At 39.5% G+C, this 25,903-nt stretch overlaps 1 protein-coding gene across 1 annotated transcript in view; it reads left to right on the top strand.

Annotated features, from left to right (window-relative positions):
- LOC134754903 (replication factor C subunit 4) overlaps positions 1-25,903 on the top strand; it is a 33,932-nt gene that overhangs the window by 1,574 nt on the left and 6,455 nt on the right. Inside the window, exons 3-5 of the mRNA XM_063691375.1 lie at positions 8,321-8,539; positions 18,654-18,813; positions 23,482-23,564. Of these exons, the coding sequence (XP_063547445.1) occupies positions 8,321-8,539; positions 18,654-18,813; positions 23,482-23,564 (462 nt within the window). The remainder of the gene's footprint in view (positions 1-8,320; positions 8,540-18,653; positions 18,814-23,481; positions 23,565-25,903) is intronic.

Below are 25,903 nucleotides of genomic sequence, written 5' to 3'. Positions count from 1 at the left end.
GATGTGACAAATTTTCACCTCAGCAGCTCGAACAAGCCTACTTTCGTCACTCCCTGGAGTGCGACTTTCCTCACTCCAGGGAGTGAAACAAAGTAGCTTTTTAATTTAGTGAAGGCCATGAACTGCCACTTCATACTTTTATTACTTTTTTTTATGGTATCGTATGGTATGGTATGGTATGGTATCGTATAGTATCGTATCGTATGGTATGGTATCGTATAGTATCGTATCGAAAGGTATGGTATCGTATCGTATCGTATCGTATCGTATCGTATCGTACCGTATCGTATCGTATGGTATGGTATGGTATGGTATGGTATGGTATGGTATCGTATCGTATCGTATCCTTTCTGTTTATTCTGTGTAATTCGAAATACATTTTAACCTTTAATATGTTCACACTACTGAGGTGAAAAATTATGTGTGCAACACGAGAGCAAAGTTATTTTACATCTCGTGTTTTTGAGTCCCTCGCTACGCTCAAGATTCTACCTTAGAATCTTTCCCTTTCTCGGGACTCAAAATAAACACGAAAAACCAACTTTCCTCTCTTGTTGCACAAATAAACTATTGCCGCTCTCCGGCTACGTTGAATAGAAAAAAAATAGCCTCAGGTTAGATAAAATATCATAACAAAGAAACATGTGACGTGTGATATTTCTTACTTTGATGTAATTATACAGTTTTATTAATTGTCCGTTTTTAGGGTTCCGTACCTCAAAAGGAAAAAACGGAACCCTTGTAGGATCACTCGTGCGTCTGTCTGTCCGTCTGTCACAGCCTATTTTCTCCGAAACTACTGGACCAATTAAGTTGAAATTTGGTACACATATGTAAGTTTGTGACCCAAAGATGGACATTAACTTTAAATACTTTTGGGGGGTAAATGAGAAAATTAAAAGTTTGTTAAACTATATTGTGTTACATATCATATGAAAGAGCTCATTGTGAGAATCTCAAATATATTTTTTATTTAATTTTAGGATAACCAGTTTAGAAGTTATTCAAGAAAATAGGCAAGAAATGACCATTCTCCCCTTTATCTCCGAAACTACTGGGTCAAAAAATTTGAAAAAAATACACAAAGTAGATCTTTACCTATAGATCACCGGAAAACCTATTAGAAATGTGCAGTCAAGCGTGAGTCGGACTTAATTACCTAGTTTTTGATCCGACCCCTACGGGTTTTTTAAAGACATTTCGCATAAAAAATACATTGTTTAAATTGTGTAATGTACGGAACCCTTGGAACGCGAGTCCGACTCGCACTTGGCCGGTTTTTTTATTTATGAGTCAGATTTTGATAAAAATAGGTATGTTTGAAGAGCTAATTCAGGTCGGAATAAATATGAAACCCCAATTTGGGACAATAGTCTAGTCTACAAAACGTTCAAGGTAGTGAAAAATATAGTGTAAGCTGTTCGCATAAAAAAACCGAAATCGATGTACAGGTTACCCGTTTGGTACACGTATACTAGAGGTCAAAACCAAAATTTTGACCCGCAGTTCATCATCATCATCATCATGTCAGCCGATAGAAGTCTACTGCTGGACATAGGCCTCCCCCAAGGCTCGCCACTCCGACCGATCCTGTGCCGCTCGCAACCATCGAATTCCCGCGACCTTCACCAGGTCGTCGTTCCATCTCGTTGGAGGCCTACCGGCAGTTCGTCTTCCGGTACGCGGACGCCACACCAGAACCTTTCGGCCCCACCGGCCATCAGTTCCGCGAGCAATGTGCCCCGCCCACTGCCACTTAAGGTTTGCAATTCTGCGAGATATGTCGGTGACCCTAGTTCTACTGCGGATATCATCATTTCTGACTCTATCACGCAGAGAAACCCCGAGCATAGCTCTCTCCATTGCCCTTTGCGTGACCTTGAGCCTTCTTATGAGGCCCATCGGTAGCGCCCACGTCTCAGATCCGTATGTCATCACTGGCAACACACACTGGTCAAAGACTTTTGACTTAAGACACTGCGGCAATTTGGACGAAAAGATACTGTGGAGCTTCCCGAACGCTGCCCAACCGAGTCGGATTCGACGAGTGACCTCTTTCTCGAAGTTGGACCTACCTAACTGGACTGTTTGTCCTAGGTATACATAATCGTCAACAACTTCGAGTGCAGAGCCTCCGATTAATACGGGAGTTGGCACAACATAGACGTTAGACATGATCTTCGTCTTGTCCATGTTCATTTTCAGACCAACTCGTTCAGATACTCTGCTGAGATCAGCGAGCATCGCACTGAGGTCCTCCATGGTCTCAGCCATGACTCAGTCCTTTCCAGTCCAGAACCTTGAAGGCATCCTCCAATGCAGCGGTGAACAGCTTTGGGGAGATTACATCTCCTTGTCTGACTCCCCGCTGCAATGGAATAGGCTTCGAGCTCTGGCCCTGTAGTCGGACGGACACGGTGGCGTTTTCGTACAGACACTTCAGCACTTCGATATACCGGTAGTCAATTTGGCACCTTTGGAGAGACTGCAGCACAGCCCAAGTCTCGATCGAATCGAAGGCTTTCTCTTAGTCCACAAATGCAAGGCAAAGGGGGAGGTTATACTCCTCAGTCTTCTGTATAACCTGCCGCAACGCATGTATGTGGTACTTAGCCTTAACGGAAACCTGCTTGTTCGGGAGGCTGGAAGTCGTCAAACCTGCGTGCGAGACGGTTCGTGATGACTCGAAAACAGCTTGTAGACATGGCTCAGAAGTGAGATGGGTCTATAATTCTTCAGCAAGGTGTTATCACCTTTTTTGAAGAAGAGCATTACCACACTTTTGTTCCACGCTTGCGGCGTTTTTCCTTCGCGCATGACGGAACTAAACAGCGTCTGAAGGGCCTTAAGGACCAGTTTACCACCCGCCTTCAGGAGTTCGGCCGTAATTCCGTCATCACCTGGGGCTTTGCCATTCTTAAGCTGTTTGAGAGCCATACTAATCTCGTACAGGCTGACGTCCGGGATATCTTCGGTATAGTGTCGAGTTGGTCTACCTCTAAGGTCTCTAGCTAGATCCATGACGGGTGCTCGGGTTGTTGTGTATAACTGTCCATAGAACTTCTCGACTTCTCCCCAAGAGCTCAGGTTTGGATGAGATGATCCTGCCGTCGTCGGTCTTCAGTTTTGTCAGTTGGCTTTGGCCAATAGACAGATCTCTGGAAAACACCTTCGCGCCTCTGTTGCGCTTGATAGCCTCTTCAATACTGTTAGTATTGAATCGGCGTATATCTCGCTTCAGAGACTTCGAGATCCGTCTGTTGAGCTGCCTATAACGACAAACGTCACCTGACGACTGCAGAATCATCTCACGCCTCACCTCCATGAGCTTGAGAGTGTAGTCCGAGAGTTTCTTGGTTCTTGTACGACGAGTCTTGAAGAACTTGGATCCGACCGTATGAACAGCTTCCACAAACCCGTCGTTGTAATCGTCCAGGTCGCTAGCTAGGCATTCGAACCGGTTTTGAAGTTCGAGCTGAAAGCTCTCGGGGTTTTGGAGCTGGGCCGGTGCCGGGCGGAGCGTAGACTTTATCAGTCGAGATCTCTCAAGCCTAAATTGAATATTCAGTGTGCCTGACCGAATTGATCACAGAAACATCACTGAATATTTGCTACTTCGTCGACATGATAAAGTCGATCTCATTCCTTGTCGCACCGTCAGGGCTCACCCAGGTCCACTTCCTGTGCTCACGTTTCCTGAAGAAGGAGTTCATCATATAGAGCCCTTCCTTCTCCATGAAACCAGCCAGTAGGTGGCCCCGGTGATTCCTACGCCCCACTCCAAATTGCCCCACTCTCAGCTCTTCACCGTCTCGTTTGCCCAGCTTAGCGTTGAAGCACCCGCAGTTCCTAAAAAAAATTCCCTTAGGAGGGGGGAGTGCTGAAACCTTTTTTTTGTATATTTTTTTTTAAACCTATCGGATCCTTCTCTTATGAAAGGGCTTTTTGAAGCGATTCTGAAAATATACCACATTATTACATTTAAGCCATTTTTAGGGTTCCGTACCTCAAAAAGAAAAAACCGAACCCTTATAGAATCACTCGTGCGTCTGTCACAGCCTATTTTCTCCGAAACTACTGGACCAATTAAGTTGAAATTTTGGACGAAAGATCTCGCACAAAGGGCACATGGTATAAAACGATCCAACCCACACTCCCTCGTGCTCCATGGTTCTCTTTCTGTAGGATGAACAGGCAGAATTTAATTGTTGCTCTTAGATTGCGATCTGGCCACATTTCTTTATGATGCGTAAATGATGCGTAAAGTTGACTCGCCCAAATGTAATTTATGCGGAGTAGTTAAAGACGTGTTTCATGTTACAATGGAATGTCGCCGAGGTGCTGCGCAGCGTCGACTGCTTAATGTCAGGTGCTATGACCTCGGCAGGGTCAATAGTATCCTGGCTTGTCGAGCCTCAGAAGAGGCTGGGCTTCTTTATAATATGGTCAAAGACATCATTCAACTTAGAAATAGTGAAAGTTAGTCTGTTGTTTTTTTTTAGAGAGCCACTATGAGGGTGGCATTTGTTTAAAACTTAAAACCCTCTATAAATAAATAGATTTTAAAAAAAAGTTGAAATTTGGTATACATATGTAAGTTTGTAAGCAATTTTAAAAATAATTTTATTTAGTTTTTTTTTTCAATACAAAGTGACACAGTTCTACTTCAATACCTATTTAACGAGACTTATGGAACTGTACTGCAGATACGGTACATATTAATTATACAATGATACGTAATATCTATATATCCAACGGGAAATACCCCTTTAACCCTATACTTGACCCCAAACTTGGTATGTTTTGAAAATTATATTTATTTAGTTTACAAAAAAAATTGCTAAAATGTAATGATGATACTTTTAGAATCGCATCAAAAAGCCCTTTCGTATGATACCACACACGATAGGTTTTTGAAAAAAAAAAAGTTTTTTTCCATACAAAATAAAAATGTTTCGGCACACCCCTAAGGGATTATTTTTAGGAACTGCGGGTCAAAAATTTTGTTTTGACCTCTTAGTATGCGTGTGCCAAACGGCTAACCTGTACATCGATTTGCGGTTTTTCATTGAAATTGGGCTTGTACGGCTGCCACTAATAGAGATACTAATTCCTAAAAATATGTATGATACCTCATTGGATTCGGAATGATGTCTAGAAAAATGTATTCGAAGCGTTTATTCCCACATAAAAAACGTTCAAAAGCTATTAACAAAAAACGGCCAAGTGCGAGTCGGACTCGCGCACGAAGGGTTTCGTACCATTACGCAAAAAACGGCAAAAAAATCACGTTTGTTGTTTGGGAGCGCCATTTAAATATTTATTTTATTTTAATGTTTCGTTCATATATTCAGATTTGTGTATGAAAATGTGAAACTATTGAAAAAAATGAAAAACGTTTATTTCTTTTAAAACATACAGGTTATTTTACAACCTAGTAGGTATACAATACCTGTGGCAGGAGATCCTGCTCATCCGTTATGTTACGAGTAGTTACCTATATAATAAAAATAAATGAACAAAAAGTACTTATATTAAGTAAGATTAGAAGCTTAAAAATAACAAAAGTGGAAATTGCATGATTTTGTGTAAGTACAGTGCGTGCGTGTAAGTGTGTGTGCGTGCGTGCGCGTGTGTGTGTGTGTGTGTGTGTGTGTGTGTGTGTGTGTGTGTGCGTGCGTGCGTGCGTGCGTGCGTGCGTGCGTGCGTGCGTGCGTGCGTGCGTGCGTGCGTGCGTGCGTGCGTGCGTGCGTGCGTGCGTGCGTGCGTGCGTGCGTGCGTGCGTGCGTGCGTGTGTGTGTGTACACCTTCTACGTCATTGTAATTTCAGGTTCTTATCCATTCAGATACTACTTTCTTGCACTTATATTGTTGTAAAGTATATATGTTAAAATTTTTATTTATTCTATTATACAAATGTGGTGATAGTTTGCTGAATAGGTACATAGCAAACCGAGATTGACTGCGAGTGACAGGAGCAACGTTATAAATAATTACGCCTTCCGTTTAATGATTGTGTGTTATATGGTAGGGACTTATGTACTTTAAGAGTGGTTAATAAGATTAAAAGTTTTCGCATAGATAGAAGTTCGGAAGTTTTATAAAGTTCGGTTGTTGGGTATAAGTACGGTTTAAAGTACATGACCTTAATCAGGCTCCTTTGACCTCTTTCTACCTCTATGAATTTGGTTTTTGGTTTTGAGTTTGGTTGAGCCAGAGAAGTGTAAAGCTGCTTTAATAACGTTTTAGAAGCGATGTGGCGTAATTGTTTGAATATCCAGATAAGTTTGCGGATTCTATTATTGACATACTCTATGTGTGAATACCATGAGAGACGTTGGTCTATCATGATGCCGAGATATTTAGTGGATGACACTTTATCAATATGGGAACAGTGGCAAGGCGAGGAGTTGTTTGGTATGCAGGTGTGTATTTTTAGACAGAAATTATTGGATGGTTGACTACTGATATTTTTAGTAAAACAAATATTGTTCGTTTTTGCAGTATTCAACGTAAGTAGATTACTCGTGAGCCATTTATTAACACCTAGGAGACCATTTTCAGCATTTTTAAATACATTGCTCCACGACTTTCCGGTATAAACAATAATTTCTAAAATAAATTATTCGTCCCTAATTTACACAAAATTTATACCATATTTGATCTCATAGCAACAGATAGGTAGAAATAGAGGCAAACTGGACCGCAGAAGCCGACTTTTCCCCTCCCTTTTTGGGGGGTATCCAGGACTTAATCTCGTAGCTAGTGCGTCAGCTCAGCTTTGTATGAACCAAGGAATAATAAATAGTGTTAAACGATATCCCCTGAATACTCACTTTACTTACTTCGCCTACTAAGAAGCAAATCGCGACTTTGTTATGGTTTATCGATCTTATCACATCACTAGATTATCGACATTCAATGTCGACTATTGCCCATCACTTTTCTGTCTGTGTGCGTATTTAATGCACACAGCGTGCAGCTAACCACTAAAAACTAATTTTTCGTGTTTACGTAAAAAAAATTTTGTTAATTTAATTTAGTACATAAGTTTTGTTCTGACTGCAATGTACCTACTTATACTTTACACTAAAATTGTGTGTTTTGCAGCATCCAAATAAACGTTTTATCTATCTATCTATCTTTAGAAACTTGACCCCGCCCCTAAAATTAGTGCGATAAGGACAACTGCAGCTTAGGCGAAAAATCCTGCATAAAAATCTCAAAAATCGTGGTTTTGTACTCGACTGTTTCCTCCTCCAAAACTTAATCAATCGTAACCAAATTTGGAAATCTAAATGATTATGAAATTGTCTGTGTCGGACTGTTTTGATTTTTTGGCTAATTGATATCAGTTTTGAATACCACGCCTCTCATTGCGGCATAGTCAGTGAGGCCATTTTTGGCCATGTTTGAAGGGCTCTAGCGCCTTAAAAAACAAAAATATCAAAAAAAGCAAAACCACCGACACAGATATTGACAATATTAATCTGTGTTGAAAAAATCATTGCTCTAGCTTCAAAAACCACGGAGGAAACAGTCGAGTACGTTTGTATGGAGAAATGACCACTCCTGTTGGCTCTTAATGTTGACAGTAGTAACAACTTCTGTTTTAAAATCTGTGTATGATCCAGTTTGTTTCATTTTTTCATTGTGTTATCATTTTTAGTGCTCCATACAAAGCATTGTCCATGAAGCGCTTATGGGATCACTTTAGTATTGTAAACTGGATATAAGCATATTTACCAAAGATGTTTCACATAGATACCTAGTTAAAATTTGGGAGAGTTATAGCTACTGTTATCTGAAATATACTGTGATTAACTTAAGCCAGGGCCATGATGCATACAGAACGGCCACGCACCGCCCCGCCCGGACTCGAATTACTTCACCCTGCGACAGCAGATTGACGGCCGTTTGCCAGTCGCTCAGTACTATTTTTAAGCAACTTACACTATGACGCATGCCGCGTGTACAGACGTACCGTTCACACATAGAAACGCAAGTGATTTTTGATGTATAGCGTGTCCGCCCTGTGCCGGAATGTTATCAATGGAATAGGAACCCCCCCAAACCCCAAAACCAAAACATTGGATCCACCACAAAACAAAATACACTATTGCATTTTGTTTTGTGGTGGATCCAATGCTACACTGCTCATCTCATCATCTGTTTTCAGCCCAATCCACAGACTGACATTTTTCAGCAGTGATCTATGAATCATCCAACACAATAATAGAAGATCTGTTGCAACTGGCTATATTTCTGCTGGATGGATGGATAATTTGGAAAGTGACATATTTTTGTTTTGATTTTCCAGTGGAAGGACGTGCCCTCCATACAAGCTGGTGATACTGGACGAGGCGGACTCCATGACCACCGCCGCGCAGGCGGCGCTCCGCCGCACTATGGAGCGCGAGACGCGCACGACACGCTTCTGTCTAATCTGCAACTACGTGTCTCGTATCATTCCACCGATCACGAGTCGCTGCTCCAAGTTCAGATTTAAGCCGCTGGCGAGAGAAAATGTTATAATGAGGTAGGTAGTTATATACTTAAAATGTTGTTGTTGCAAAATGTAGTTATCTATTATATTTAAAATTGTTAATAATATGTTACACAACGAAGGCCGCACAAATATCTAACACGAATGACACGATTTTATTTGTAGAGCCATAAGAGCGTGTCATATATTTTATTTGTGCCATTTTCATCCAAATGGGTACTTATTGTCGGTTGTCAATAAGGTGCTATTTCCATATAGCTTCAATTTGAAATCAACCTTATCGGCAAGCGACAATGTGGTACCTTTTGGTTGAAAATGTCACATTTGTAGAGCCATAACAGTGTGTCATATATTTTATTTGTAGAACTATATTATATTTTATTTGTAGAGCCATAAGAGCGTGGCATATATTTGTGCGCCCTCGTTGTGTAACATAATATTGCAGGTGACTGTAGCCCCGTAGGGCCACCCCACACTCTAGCGTCTTTTGAGCGTCGGCAGCACTGTCAGCACTATGTAAAATGGCATCGCTGCTCAGCTGCGCTCACGAATTAATGCTGCTGCTGCACTAACGTTGCGTCGAGCGGCAGCCATAGAGTTGACTAGACGCCGACGCCGACGCTCGATGGTGAAGAGACGCTAATGTGGGCTTAAGGTTGTGAGGATGGGATTGATTTATAGCGACAACACCACCTGCTGCTACTTTTTTACAGATTTTAACCAAGACAGGCTGGACAAAATTTGTGACTGTGTTTGTTTATACTATAATGATTGATCCCAATAGGGAATATTACGCGAAACTCTGCGTAGATAGCGTCACTACCACAATCTGAGGGTCTATCGCGAAACAAGAAAATCGAAATTTCGTTATCTAACATCTCTTGTCACTCTTGCATATTCGAGCGATAGAGGCAGATAGCGTAATTTTGGATTCTCGTTTCCCGGTAGGTCCTCTGTAAACAAACCGCCTTGATGCATCAATGTCATATTTTATTATCTCTGAAAACTTGTCAAAAACCTGTTAAAGGTTTGTATAAGTTACTCTACGGTTTACTAAAAAGGCTAGTGCTGCACTCTAGTGGCAGAACATTGCAGTAATATCCCCTATTCTCCAAAACAGATTGACGATTTAGTAGCTCTCTTCTGTAAAGGACTGCCATTGTTCTTCAGTCACCAGGTGGTGCTGTTGTAATTTAGTTGCTCTCTTCTGTAAAGGACTGCCATTGTTCTTCAGTCACCAGGTGGTTCTGTTGTAATTTAGTTGCTCTCTTCTGTAAAGGACTGCCATTGTTCTTCAGTCCCCAGGTGGTGCTGTTGTAATTTAGTTGCTGTCTTCTGTAAAGGACTGCCATTGTTCTTCAGTCACCAGGTGGTGCTGTTGTAATTTAGTTGCTCTCTTCTGTAAAGGACTGCCATTGTTCTTCAGTCACCAGGTGGTGCTGTTGTAATTTAGTTGCTCTCTTCTGTAAAGGACTGCCATTGTTCTTCAGTCACCAGGTGGAGCTGTTGTAATTTAGTTGCTGTCTTCTGTAAAGGACTGCCATTGTTCTTCAGTCACCAGGTGGTGCTGTTGTAATTTAGTTGCTCTCTTCTGTAAAGGACTGCCATTGTTCTTCAGTCACCAGGTGGTGCTGTTGTAATTTAGTTGCTCTCTTCTGTAAAGGACTGCCATTGCTCTTCAGTCACCAGGTGGTGCTGTTGTAATTTAGTTGCTTTCTTCTGTAAAGGACTGCCATTGTTCTTCAGTCACCAGGTGGTGCTGTTGTAATTTAGTTGCTCTCTTCTGTAAAGGACTGCCATTGTTCTTCAGTCATCAGGTGGTGCTGTTGTAACTTAGTTGCTCTCTTCTGTAAAGGACTGCCATTGTTCTTTAGTCACCAGGTGGTGCTGTTGTAATTTAGTTGCTCTCTTCTGTAAAGGACTGCCATTTTTCTTCAGTCACCAGGTGGTGCTGTTGTAATTTAGTTGCTCTCTTCTGTAAAGGACTGGCATTGTTCTTCAGTCACCAGGTGGTGCTGTTGTAATTTTCATGGAATTTTTATAGTACAACTTTTTTTTCTTTCTGTTATAATATACAGATATATAGTTGGTCAAGCAAATCTTGTCAGTAAATAAGAACAAAAAAACTATTTATTATTATTATTACTAGCCTATTGTGTCCCACTGCTGGGCAAAACTATACTCATCCTTTTCTTTTGGGTGCTAGTACTAGTGTAGAGAAGTTAATTATTTGAAATAAATGCATTTGAAATACAAATACTAAATACAAAATAACTATTTTTTATTTTGTATTTTAAATACTTTTATCGAAAACTAGTTTGTATTTTATTTCAAATACTAAAAAGTACACGTATTTTGCATTTTGAAAAACTTTAAAATAAAAAATGCTTTGTGTAACTTTTTAAGGTAAAACGGATGGTACCGGAACCGGGCGCGTGTATACATTCGACGCGTTCGAAAGAAAAGTAATTATATTATTCTATCTTTCTGTCTCTGACAACTCTAGCTGTGGTGTGTCATTGACAACACCTTCGAAAGCGTTTAGTTTAATGCAGTGGCTCCTAACCTTTTCAGTACTGTCACCCCTTCGACTAACTAGGGAACTCGATTTTACCCCTCCTCCATAATAATTAATATTCTTTCTTATAGATAGGTCTTTGTTATCTTTGATTTTGAACCCCGTAAAATACCAGTTTTACCCCCGTAAAATGCCAGTTTTACCCCCGCGGGGGTAATTACCCCCAGGTTAGGCACCGCTGGTTTAATGCTTTATAAAAACGCACCTATTTTCAGTGCTGCCAACAAATCAGTTAATGTGTGTGAGGCGCCTAATGGGCTCTACAGAAAGGTCTGTAGAGCCCATAATAAATTAATATGCGAATGCGCTGACGATGATATTTTCCACCTTTAAAGGACTGTATATTTTGAACCATAACACGTATATTTCAGAATATACGTGTTATTTCAACTCTTATTCCTTGCAATAAAAATATAAAATATATAGGTCTCCATACAAGGAACTGATTAGGGTCGCCATGTAGGGTAATAATGGCCGCCATCTTAAATATCTCACTTCCGGTCAAGATTTCGATCGGGCAACCGGCAAATTCGGATTCAGCGGGGTCAAATTAGGTTAAAAAATCCGGTTGCCAAAAAGTAACATGATTTGCGAGTTGCATCAAGAAGGAGAGCGACTTAGAATTTTTTTTGTCTAGACTATTAGTACTGAGTACTGAAGACATCATTAAAGTCTGCAAAGATTTAAGGTTTTAATTTAAGTTCCTTTACCTTTACAGAGTTATTTGAATAAAAGTATTTTTAAAATACCTATTTTGCATTTTTATTTGAAATACGTAGAATATCAAAGTATAGTTTGTCAAAGGACTGTCTCATTTCAAACATAGACCGAGAGACTCACACTATCTTTGTCTTACACTAGTACTAGCACCTAAAAGAAAAGGATGAGTATAGTTTTTTTGTTCTTATTTACTGCCAATTTGGTTTGACCAACTATATGTGACGTTTTCAATCAGAAGGTACCACATTGTCGCTTACCATAAGGACGAAAATTGCTTGTACCTTTATACGAAAAACCTGTCAGAGCGGGCAAGCGACAATGTGGTACCTTTTGCTTGAAAACGACACATATTTGCATTTTTATTCAAATACATTACACCAAAGAGTATAGTAAGTATATAGAAAAAGAGAGCCCTCTTCGAGTATTTTATGGAAACTCATTTGAAAGCGCCATCTCAGATTTGCATCCGTAACTAACGATGTGTGTGTTATTAACATTTTTTTTTTAATTTTTTTTTTCACTAAATATTAATACAATTTTTATTTGCCAGCATGGCACTATTGTAAAGCTCTAGGGTTTATGTTTTATGTAATAGTTGGCGAGATCGTGCGGTCCGATCCGCGTTTGCTTAAGTAATACTATTATTAGATTATTACATGCTTAGTTTTAATATTCGGTAAACATAAGTTAATCTATACACATCAAATCTATGTACAGTGGAAACTGGATAAGTGGAATCGCATGGGACCGGCTGTTTAGTTCCGCTTATCCAGGTTTTCCATTTATCCAGTTTTCCACTTAACCAGGTTCAAATAAAACGTTTTCTCACTTACAGAGGCTCTCACTAACAGAGGTTCTGGATGCTAGTAATGTCGCTTATAGAGATCACGTTATGGTCAAATATAAGATCAAGACTTAAACAATCATCTTTTATTAAAAGTAATAGTCTTTCCCCTCCCTCTGTATGTAATCCTGACTTTAAAAAAGCAATACTGTAAATAATCCACAGTACTCGTATACAAAAATAATATCTGTCCTTTGTTATAAAGTAACTTATATTTAAACAAAATCACTCCTAATATTTATTTATGCAAGAGAAACCAGTTATGGTTAAATCAATCAATCAATCAATAATAATTTATAAAAAAATTTTAATGTACCGATTGTATAATATTGTCTTCGGTTACCGCGATAGTTACTCATGAAATAAAACTATGAATTATCGCGTATATATATCTTTACTTGAAAATAATTGTAGTGTATAACTAGCCTTATGAACTGATTTTGCATGTACAACCAGCCTTAAAGTTTATAGTCTATGATTGTTCATTATTTTTAGTATGTGGGTATTTTTTCACTTTGTAATTTTTCCTCAGTCACCCGTTGACCACGAACGCTGTAAAGGGTTCGAAACGTCGGGATGTATTATAAATTCAATATACGCGATATAATCCGTTTTCATAGTTTTATTTCGTACCGATTGTACTATAATGAAAAAAAAATCCGTCATTTTGTTTTGTTGACCTGTGTCACATTTTACCACATTTCATAGTCTGTTATAATTTTTAATTCATCCTGAAGAGATAAACACTTGATTTTGCGTTTAGGCATTGCTTATCTAACAGCACGGCATCGGCACCGCACCAAGTCTAAAAGAACCAAACTGAACGATGTTTGATCTCATACAATATACGTAGTTAAAACACAAGCCATAATGTTAACAAAACAAACTACTCTTCTTGTGACGGTTTATTAAAAATACAAATTTTATAACGCCTAGCTATTATTCCACTCATAGAGGTTTCCAAGACGGCTGCTTCCACTTACAGAGGTAAAAATAAGAAATTTTCGAAAAAATGGATTCCGCTTATAGAGGTAATTCGTTGCCAAGGGACTGGAACCGAGAACTTGGGTCCACTTAAAGAGGTTTTCCACTAACCCAGGTTCCACTTATCCAGTTTCCACTGTATCAGTTTTATAAATTACTCTACACTTAGGTACCTAGTATTTTTTTAGTCTTGGTATACATTTGCCGTGGGTTTCAACAATGTTAATGAGATCATACAGTACATTTTTAGGTAAGGTGTTTAATATATATGAGAGTAGAAAGTCAGTTACTCTTTACCGTATACATTGTTAATTTTTGTTGGAGTTGTATATGCAGGTAGATAATCTAAGGTACGTAAATTATTGGAGCGAGTATTTTTATCTAATGTTAAGCTAATGTAATGGACAAGCAAAACCTTCAATCATTTTTATACTTTTCTTTAATTTTATTTGGTACAATTGTTTTTAAAAGTGCTGATTGTAGGTTATAGATTTGTTCCAAGTTGGTTTTGAATGTCCGCCCGTAGCTTGTGATGCCATAACTTATTGAGTCGGCGAGTGATAAGTAAAGCACACGTAGTGTGTTGTATGGGAGTTTGTATTTAAGCAATTATAAGTTTGCCATGACGGATCTAAGTTTTGAACATATGTGATCTATGTGAGGTCCCCAATTGAAGTTGTTATCTATAATTAAGCCTAAATAGGTGTGGTGTTTGACAAGTTCAAGTGTTTCGCATTTGCAGTTATTGCTCGGGTTGTGTAAGCAGTGATATGAATGTGCTATGATTTTAGGGACCCGTATTTCTCTAGTGTACGGTGATCATATGTGGATAATTTTAGTTTTTTTAGCGTTTATTGTAAGGCCATGTCCACGTCATGAGCCCATTTGCATAGTAAGTCGAAGTTATGTTGCATGGTTTTTTGAGCTTCGAGTAAATCATGATGAGCAGTAAGTAGGCACGTGTCGTCAGCAAATTGGTATACAGAACCCTCACTAAATATGTTGCACATGTCGTTAACGTAAATCAAGTATTCGGTGGGACTGACTATGGAGCCCTGCGCCGAGCCCTCCCTCCTCCGTGCGTAGCCGCGTAGCGGGTCGTTGAGCGCGTCGGCGAACTTCACCCTTGTGCTTGTGTATCGGCACAGAATAACTAATAGTACGTATCGGTTGCTACAATGGTAACTCTGGAAGCAGTGCAGTGAGGTTTCTTGTATACCATTTTGCTGTAATTTGGACATATACATCCGCATTGTGTACTTTCGTCCTATATAATAATATTAGGTCTACTTAATATTGACTTGTAAACCACCCAAGTAGACCTAATATTATTATGTAGGACGAACTTAGTACACAATTACGAAGTACGAAATCAAAGTACAGTCAGTAGCCATCAGATATATCGGAGCGGCCGAGGTGCTCACATATATCTGAACACGCCTCTATTGTCAAGGCGTTAAGTGCGTGTTGAGATATTTTTGAGCACCTCGGCCGCTCCGATATATCTGATGGCGACTGTACTGTAGACCTAATATTTTGTAGAAAAGGTTTCATCAAATCATCATCATGTCAGCCGATAGACGTCCACTGCTGGACATAGGCCTCCCCCAAGGCTCGCCACTCCGACCGATCCTGTGCCGCTTGCATCCATCGAATTCCCGCGACCTTCACCAGGTCGTCGTTCCATCTCGTTGGAGGCCTACCGGCAGTTCGTCTTCCGGTACGCGGACGCCACACCAGAACCTTTCGGCCCCACCGGCCATCAGTTCCGCGAGCAATGTGCCCCGCCCACTGCCACTTAAGGTTTGCAATTCTGCGAGATATGTCGGTGACCCTAGTTCTACTGCGGATATCATCATTTCTGACTCTATCACGCAGAGAAACCCCGAGCATAGCTCTCTCCATTACCCTTTGCGTGACCTTGAGCCTTCTTATGAGGCCCATCGTTAGCGCCCACGTCTCAGATCCGTATGTCATCACTGGCAACACACACTGGTCAAAGACTTTTGACTTAAGACACTGCGGCAATTTGGACGAAAAGATACTGTAGAGCTTCCCGAACGCTGCCCAACCGAGTCGGATTTGACGAGTGACCTCTTTCTCGAAGTTGGACCTACCTAACTGGACTGTTTGTCCTAGGTTTACATAATCGTCAACAACTTCGAGCGCAGAGCCTCCGATTAAATAATACGGGAGTTGGCACAACATGGACGTTAGACATGATCTTCGTCTTGTCCATGTTCATTTTCAGACCAACTCGTTCAGATACTCTGCTGAGATCAGCGAGCATCGCACTGAGGTCCTCCATGGTCTCAGCCATGACTACGATATCATCGGCAAACCGAAGGTGAGTGATGTACTCGCCATTTACATTGATGCCTCGTCCTTTCCAGTCCAGAACCTTGAAGGCATCCTCCAATGCAGCGGTGAACAGCTTTGGGGAGATTACATCTCCTTGTCTGACTCCCCGCTGCAATGCTCTGGGCTTCGAGCTCTGGCCCTGTAGTCGGACGGACATGGTGGCATTTTCGTACAAACACTTCAGCACTTCGATATACCGGTAGTCAATTTAGCACCTTTGGAGAGACTGCAGCACAGCCCAAGTCTCGATCGAATCGAAGGCTTTCTCGTAGTCCACAAATGCAAGGCAAAGGGGGAGGTTATACTCCTCAGTCTTCTGTATAACCTGCCGCAACGCATGTATGTGGTCTACGGAAACCTGCTTGTTCGGGAGGCTGGAAGTCGTCAAACCTGCGTGCGAGACGGTTCGTGATGACTCTCGAAAACAGCTTGTAAACATGGCTCAGAAGTGAGATGGGTCTATAATTCTTCAGCAAGGTGTTATCACCTTCTTTGAAGAAGAGCACCACCACACTTCTGTTCCACGCTTGCGGCGTTTTTCCCTTCGCGCATGACGGAACTAAACAGCGTCTGAAGGGCCTTAAGGACTGGTTTACCACCAGCCTTCAGGAGTTTTGCCGTAGTTCCGTCATCACCTGGGGCTTTGCCATTCTTAAGCTGTTTGAGAGCCACACTAATCTCGTACAGGCTGACAATGTGAAAAGGTTTAAAAACAATTAAATCAAAATAATTAAAAAAAAACATACACTGTACTTCATAGTAAAACAATTGTATGTTTATACAAGTATAGGTATATAAAATAGTAAAAGACTAGGTGTAAAAACTTGCAGCTTCCGATTCTCTCTGGAATTATTCTTCTTTTTACCTTTTTTCTTCTGTAACTTGTGTCTCAGTTTGACCTAGAACTCTTTCATGTCTCAGTCAGTTATGCTGACTTGCCTCATTCTCAAGTTTCTCAACTGAGCATTACTTCTTTGACCTTAACGTCCATCTGGACTAGATTTCAAGATATTCCAGAGGTGTAGTGTCTAAGTAGGATCTTTCAATTCCCGGTAATTTTTCGCCTCGCTCTGTAGTTTCGCTTCAGTTCAACACAGTTCGCTTTAGATATTCTTTAAAATAAACACATGAGTAATTTTATTTTATTTATTTATTTATTTAAGAAACAAACAGTCTTCTATAGTTATACATAACACTGGAAATTTTCTTAAAGCTAGACTTACAGTTTCCTTAATGAAAATATTTTAACATCATGTTTAATAAAGTTTCTACAGAGTAAAACAGAGCTATTTGTGCAAACAAGAACAAAAACAATAACAACAATAATGAAAAAAAAAAGATGCAGGAGTATCAGGGTGTTAACAATTAAATTGTATATAAACTGAATACTAAAAAGGTTTTATTATTCTTATTACTTATTAACGTTCAATACTGAGATTTTTTCCTAATAGCGCCAAACTAATGATCTGGGTTATTACACTGCATGGATAGTGTTTTAAATCTATTAAGTTTCTCGCAGAAAATATCGAGATTCAGAAATTTTTCGTTGTACAACCTGCATGCCCTTCTAACAAAACTATTTTTCGCGTAAGCAGTTCGACTACGGGGGATGTAAAAGAGGGGTTTTTTACTGCAAGCGCGTTCACAACGTCGAGGAACTCTGAAGGATAGTGAATGTAATAAAAACGGAGAATCAATAATATTGTTAATAATTTTATAAAGGGTTGAGATATCGGTACGTTCTCGGCGATAACTAAGGGATGTTATATTGTGTGCTCTCATTGCGGTGACGTAATCTGAATTTTTTTTTCTAATCCTGTATTCTATTGTCTTAGCAAACTTTTTTTTAACTCTCTATCCTATCACTATGTATTTTAGTAATGTAATGATGTTGTGATTCGGGTCCTTCTTGTAGCTAATGAATTTCAGCTGAATTTCAGGCATTTGTCTACGCGCGTATCTTCATAGATGCACTCTATCTCGTCATACTTAGCGGAATCAAATTGCACAAATCTTTGCAGTGTCATCGGACAATTGTCGTAAACAAAATTAAAATAATTTTAAAGGTATTTATCATAGGTAGCCTTTTCATCGCTGGTTGCAATGAGCGCCAAGGATTACCATCATTTTCTTCTTACCTTCGAGGATATCTAGGCCTCCCGGCATTGCCTTGAGCACCGTTAAAATTTTATACCTCCAGATTTGTAACATTGAAACCATTGGGATTCTAATTACCCTATTTGAATTTTACTCGTTTTTAATGCTGCTTGTTTGCTTGCTCCGATTTTACTTTGCTCTCCTATGCACTTTAAAATTAATAGAGAAATAATTAGTTCATATCAATCATATCTGTTTACGATATTTATTTTTTCTGGCAGTAAATAACCGTTGCCAGGTAACAACTATGTAACAAATCTAAATCCGTGGTAACAACATAATGAATAAAGAAAGGTCTTGACGTACGAGATTATATTCTTTGATATGCAACCTTCTTAATGTTGTATTCGTACCTTTAAATTGTATCAATTTTATAGTGACATCTGGTGACGTAGTTTGCATAATAGTAAGTCAACTTTACGCAAAAGTAGGTAGTCGATCCAATAAATAGAAATCGCCTCCATGTTTAGTAATGTAACGAGTATGTGGTGCCGGTGTTCCAGGCTGCGAGATATCTGCGCGTCGGAGGGCGTGGAGATCGGGGACGGGTCGGTGCTGGAGCAGGCGGTGGGCACGTGCGAGGGCGACCTGCGCCGCGCGCTTACCGCGCTGCAGTGCTGCCAGCGCCTGCTCGGGGAGGTCACGGCCGAGGGGCTCGTCGAGGTAATCACACAAATGACTGGTCAGTTATCAGTATCACCAGCCATATGTCACAATAAAGTTTCAGCGGTCAGTTAAGGGCCATTTCTCACGGTGGTCCAGTTCTGTGGGAGCGGGTTTTTACTGAATCCTGCAAAAATCATTTGTGTGTTCACACTAACTAGTTTGGATCCTGTTTTTTGCGGTAGATATCCTCCCGGGCTCCCCGCACCACAGCCAGTAAAAAACGGTGTGCAGGAAGCTAATGGGAACAGTTCCATTACCCTATGCATGTAATTAAACTGGATCCTGGTGTTTACTGGACAATTTCATCCAGTTTTTAGTGGCAAAACCGAACAGCAAAATTCGAATGAATCGGTTTTTTGCCGGATACTGCACACTGAATGCTCGTATGAATGTTAGTCAATGATGTCAATATACACGTACACTACAGAAAAGGATCCTGCAGAAAACCGTACCTACAAAAAAACGGTATCCAACCTTGGAAAAGGGCTCTAAACATGTCTATAATAGTATTAGTACAAGTCAGCATTTGAAATATAGTTGGAGAAGGCGTTCACTACTAACTACTCTAACCAGGAACGTTTATTATAGAAATATGTAGTAGGAATTGCACCTACAATCTGGACACTAGCTACCTTTTCTCTAGCCGTTTCGTCTTATTTTTAAACCTTATTTTTAATAGCTTAGTCCCAGATAGCACCAGAGCTCAAATTCACAAGATAAGATTTAGTTAGGGAACATGTGAAATTTAGTTGGTCAAACCAATTTGTTAGTCGGTAACAACCAGGAAAATTATACTCATCCCTTTCTTTTGGGCGCTAGTACTAGTGTAAGACAAAGATAGTATGATTCTCTTCTCGGAGGGTAGTACTGGGAAAGCATATGAAGGAATCCAGTGAGCGCTGCGAGGTCCTGATGGGACAGTGCAGCTGCCAAGTTTGTTACTCTTTTAGCACCACCCGGGGATCACATGTAGGGTTATCTAAGGTATTTCCTACGGACGCAGAGTAACATCGACCCCCGAGTATATCCTGGCTGAAGAAACGGCTGCTTACCTGAGTAGGGCAAAATTTTAATTTTAAGTTTTTCTGTATCCAGTGACATATAACGAAGCCATACGATAAATAAATAAATAATTCTCTCTGTCTATGTTTGAAATGAGACAGTCCTTTGACAAACTATACATTAAGTTATTATATCAATTACTAAAATACGACGATTTGGCCACTCACTGACTGACACAAACCTCTAGGGTAATTCCCGACGTGGGTCTGATATTTGGCATGGAGCCTAGGATTCACATATAAACAATACAAAAGCCAACAAATCTGTAGCTTTCACTCTCCCACCCCTATAAAAGAGGGTGCAGGTCCAAACACATAACACTTCACTAAAAAGTAAAAAACTAGGGCGCCTTACAAAAAGAAATGAAATCCCACCAAAAACTTTTCATATAGGATTGGCGGCCAAGACTTTTACTGTAAAAAGTTATTGGATCTCAGCAAAAAATATTTATTTATTTTCATTATTGATATTAATATATCAATGTATTTGAGCCAGTTACATATGTTTTACAATTAGTATTTTCCTGGCATTGGTGTGCTGAAAAAAATTGTGTTTCACTCGTTAGCAAAGTTAGTTTAACCCTCGTGCCTTAAATCTCTCGCAACGCTCAAGATTCCACCTTTCGCACCACTCTCTACGTCTGCGGTTTAATTTTGGAATCTTTCGTTTTCTCGGGTATCAAATCAATATTACGTAGCACTAGGATTTATATGCGACAATGATACACGGCTCGACCCCCGCACACTAGCCCCACAGTAATAGCAATCAGGGATATAATAAGATAGTGGTACTGTCATAGTAAATTTTGTAACCACAGAAAATTCACACTTTAAAACTAAAAACTAAGATTTATAAAAATACGATAAAATGTATTTAAATATGGATAAATGATTTTTTTATTTGCATTAATTATTTTTATATGATTTGACCCATGCTCTTTCAATAACAAACGAAACCGTCAACGCCCTCTATACGAGAGTAGGCCAAAGGTGGTGGCGCCATCTGATAGAGAATCAAATTTTCGTGATTTTCGAGGCACGTTTTTTCCTTAGACTGTATCCATCTATTACGGAGTTATATCTATCTTTGGTAATAGCCAATAAGGCTTGTGTTGTCTTGTGGGTACTAGACGACGAAATACTTCAATACCTACATAGCGAACATCCATAACTCAGGTACAAAATAATTGTGATGAACACACAAAAAATGCCCTTATCAGGATTCGAACCCGCAACCTCTTGCTACGTAGGCATGGTCACTATTGACTAGGGTAGGAGGCCCTTGTATTTGTAGTTAATCAACAACTTTGCCCCCTTATAACAATAATAATTAAAGATTTTCGTTAGTCTGTGTAAATTTTGATGTGCTTTCGTAACGACAGTAAACAGTGATCTATGTAAGTAAGTTAAAAATACATAATTAACAGTATATCCCACGGGTGGCTTTTAGGAATAGTCAAAATGTTTGCTTATGCTTAAATTAAGCTGTTATTTACTGCCCGGTTAGTTAGTATCGTATGTTTGACAATAGACACTCGCACTTCTCACTCACTTTATACAAAAACCAATCTGTAATGACGACACAAATACATAGAAAATGACACACGTCAAAGACAAATCTTGCACACCTCGATCTCTTTTTGTGTACGGACGAGTAACAACACTCATAGCCTTAGGTACAGTTGTACCGTACCTATAGCTATACTTCGGCAGAGGGGAAATAGTACGAATGCCGATGCCATCTCCCTTCCGTGTTGCTTGAAGGATTATAGGAACCCTGTAATAAAACAACGCAACCTCGTTGATTTTGGCTCCTTTTGATGAGTGGGACTAGAATGACTGTCCAAAGGAAAGTACGAGTACAGCCAGCTTATAAAATTAAAAATTTGACAAAATCTCGTTTTGCTAAAAGTTTGTTTCTTTTACACCAGCAGCAAGCGTCGAGCAAATGTATTTAACTTCATTGTTGAATTATTAATATTTTATTCAATTGTCTCATAATCGTTGTGGTGCGTCTTTTAATGATTGTGAGTCATCATATCATTAGGTAGCTAGAAATCTCAGAACGCATACTATTATAAGTATTATGAGTAGAATAGAATAGAATAGAATAGAATATATTTTATTTGTAGTAATTGTACATCGTCATATTCAAAAATTATTTACAATTAGAAGAACAATACAATTATTATTACAATTATAAAATTAATAATACATTTAAAAGGCATATGCAAGTCAATACGTTTCTATTAAGTGAACATAATTTTAAGCATGTTTTCATCGAATTGAATTATAAATATAAAAAAAAATTGAAATGCCAAGAAACGATTACATTAAATAAATTATAAGGTTTCGACATATTTAGTCATTCGTCTAGGAATTCTTTTACCGCTTTTTATGCGAGTCATTAGGTTGAGTTAAGCACATTCTATTGTTGCAATTTAATAATGGAATAGCTAGAATTCAACAATAGAAATGTTCTTATCTACTGATTTCTATTTAAGCCTTCTTCTCTGGAAATGAACACATGCACATAATAATGTGTAATCTATATGAATTCTATACAATACTAACGTTATTAATGTATTACAACTTATTTGTAGTCCTCTGAGAATATTTTACTTGTGATGATAATAAGTCACAACAAAACAAGTATTCCTCACTCATTCACACTTTGAATTTCAGTTTGAAGCATTACTTTACTTTATGGTGTTTGGTGTTTACTTGGTGGTGGCCAATTAAGATTATGTTATTATGGAAACGCCACTGACGCCAGGTACTTCAACTTTGAATAGTTTAAGGCTCAAGAGCGATAATGTAGCGATAAAAGGTTTCCGATAAATGCCAGGGCGTGGTGTTTTTGGTTAATGCGTGTTATTAATCGTAATTTATGCTAACCAATTATTCTACCTTGAAGTTTACCGTGATTTAAGTTTAGGGCAGTAAATTCTTTTTAATATGTAAATAAAGTGACTTTTCTCAAACTTGCAATGAAATGTTGACATGACTTACTTCAAATTAGGTCAGAAAATATATACTACGTATCCGGTGCGATGAGTGAAGATGATATGTAAAGGAATTTCATACATCGTTACACACCTAGACCTGTAAAGCAACCATCTTTTGTTTGTAAACGTCAAATTGTGCCACAAGGTCTTGAGATTCAACCATTAAATAAAACCTATAAGCAATATTTTTAGTTCGTTACTTATGACATTCTGACATTACGCTTTTTTTCTTTTTTTGTGTTTTTTTTATTATTACTTAGGAGTATTAAAGGGGAACGACAATTTGATTATTTTTGCACTACGACGCACGGTTTAGTATATAAATATTTCTGATGACTAAATAACTTTTCCTGGTGAACAAAATCAAAAATAAGAAATCTTTATAGGGCTGTATCTCCTAAACCGTGCGCCGTAGCGCAAAAATAATCAAATTTTTGTTCCTATATAATACCCCACGCACTGAATAACCTATCACATTTTTCGCCGCGTATCCCTATCCTCGCTACGCTCCGCCGTCTATATCTACTTGGCCTGCAATGCAACCCTTCGTTTCCCGGCCTCTATACTATACTAATGTACTATTACTTTTGTTTTAGGTGACTGGTTTGGTACCGGAGAAACTAGTCAACGAGTACCTGGCTATCAAGAACTACGGGGAACTGGAACAGTTTGTTGACAAGTAAATAATCGTCATTTTGTCTTCATATCACACTTCAATTTATGAAATTACATACTAGCCTCTGCTCGTGACTTGACTGTAACCCTCCCCTCCCTTCTGCCGCACCCGTTACAACTGAGTACTGTCTTACTATACATTACTAGCCTCTGCTCGCGACTTGACTGTAACCCCTCCCCTCCCTTCTGCCGCACCCGTTACAACTGAGTACTGTCTTACTATACATTACTAGCCTCTGCTCGCGACTTGAGTGTAACCCCTCCCCTCCCTTCTGCCGCACCCGTTACAACTGAGTACTGTTTTACTATACATTACTAGCCTCTGCTCGCGACTTGACTGTAACCTCTCCCCTCCCTTCTGCCGCACCCGTTACAACTGAGTACTGTCTTACTATACATTACTAGCCTCTGCTCGCGACTTGACTGTAACCCTCACCTCCCTTCTGCCGCACCCGTTATAACTGAGTACTGTCTTACTATACATTACTAGCCTCTGCTCGCGACTTGACTGTAACCTCTCCCCTCCCTTCTGCCGCACCCGTTACAACTGAGTACTGTTTTACTATACATTACTAGCCTCTGCTCGTGACTTGTCTGTAACCCCTCCCCTCCTTTCTGCCGCACCCGTTACTACTGAGTACTGTCTTACTATACATTACTACTATTACTAGCCTCTGCCCGCGACTTGACTGTAACCCCTCCCCTCCCTTCTGCCGCACCCGTTACTACTGAATACTGTCTTACTATACATTACTAGCCTCTGCTCGTGACTTGTCTGTAACCCCTCCGCTCCCTTCTGCCGCACCCGTTACTACTGAGTACTGTCTTACTATACATTACTAGCCTCTGCTCGCGACTTGACTGTAACCCCTCCCCTCCCTTCTGCCGCACCCGTTACTACTGAGTACTGTCTTACTATACATTACTAGCCTCTGCTCGTGACTTGACTGTAACCCTCCCCTCCCTTCTGCTGCACCCGTTACAACTGAGTACTGTCTTACTATACATTACTAGCCTCTGCTCGCGACTTGACTGTAACCCCTCCCCTCCCTTCTGCCGCACCCGTTACAACTGAGTACTGTCTTACTATACATTACTAGCCTCTGCTCGCGACTTGACTGTAACCCCTCCCCTCCCTTCTGCCGCACCCGTTACAACTGAGTACTGTCTTACTATACATTACTAGCCTCTGCTCGCGACTTGACTGTAACCTCTCCCCTCCCTTCTGCCGCACCCGTTACAGCTGAGTACTGTCTTACTATACATCTATCCATCTAAATTATTGGTAATACATGTACTGGTACTTGAATATGATTGAATGGACTTATGTACTACATAGCTACGCCTCCATAACCATCGTCTCTGTCACAGCGAAATACGTTGTGGCCACTAAAGTTCACCTCCGATCCGGCCTCTAACCATGTTTCACTTATAATTGCAATATGAACTTTTTCTTGATTTAAAATTGCTTCAAATTGTAGTCGTTTCGGTCGAATACTTTGTGCATTCCATTGAACAATATTTAATGTGAGCTCCTTATCCATTAAAAAGACTAGAAACTATACTACTCAAAAAAAAAACATTATTTCTCAGAAATTGTAAAACAAACATTTTAATGCCCTCCATAACCAGTTTCAAACCTTCCTTTAACTTTTCCTCTAACGATGTTTGTGACATATAAATATTTTAACCTTTCTGAGAAATAACACCCATGATAACGAATCTATATTGTCTTTCCTATTTTCTTGACGTGTAGTATTGTTTTCTTTCGTGTTACCCTTTTCCCCTGTAGCTTTTCTGAGTAATTCTGTTTTTATTTATTTATTTAATCTTTATTGCACAAAAGAAAATACAATCGTACAAAAGGCGGACTTAATGCTATGAGGCATTCTCTACCAGTCAACCTTCGGGCAAAGCAGATAATTTGTAGGCGGTGCAACATAGTGATTACATATATATATACAAGTATAGTTAAATAATGGACAGGCATAGACATACATACATATATCTGTATATATAATATTCATATAAATACATACAATATACATACATACAAATACATAAGATATCAGATGAAACTTTCAAAACAGAAACACTAAGAATTCATCGTTCTGCCAGCAAAGTACTCACGTAAGGATTTTTTAAATGCAAATCTATTCGGACACTGTGTAATTTTAACAGGTTTTTGGGTCAGATCCACTTGGTTCTAATAAGGTTGGTCTCGCAGGTTTCTGTTTTTGTTTTTGTTTAGTATCAGGTTGCCTTCGGTTCGTTGCTATATTCTTTTCTGGTTCATCCCCATCATGCTCCATTTCAGAGTCTGTATTGGTTCTGTTCCCGCCA

Source organism: Cydia strobilella, chromosome Z, assembly GCF_947568885.1.
Source record: "Cydia strobilella chromosome Z, ilCydStro3.1, whole genome shotgun sequence".
Classification (NCBI taxonomy): domain Eukaryota; kingdom Metazoa; phylum Arthropoda; class Insecta; order Lepidoptera; family Tortricidae; genus Cydia; species Cydia strobilella.
The sequence above is the reverse complement of the archived record's forward strand: the minus strand, read 5'-3'. Positions and strand labels throughout refer to the sequence as shown.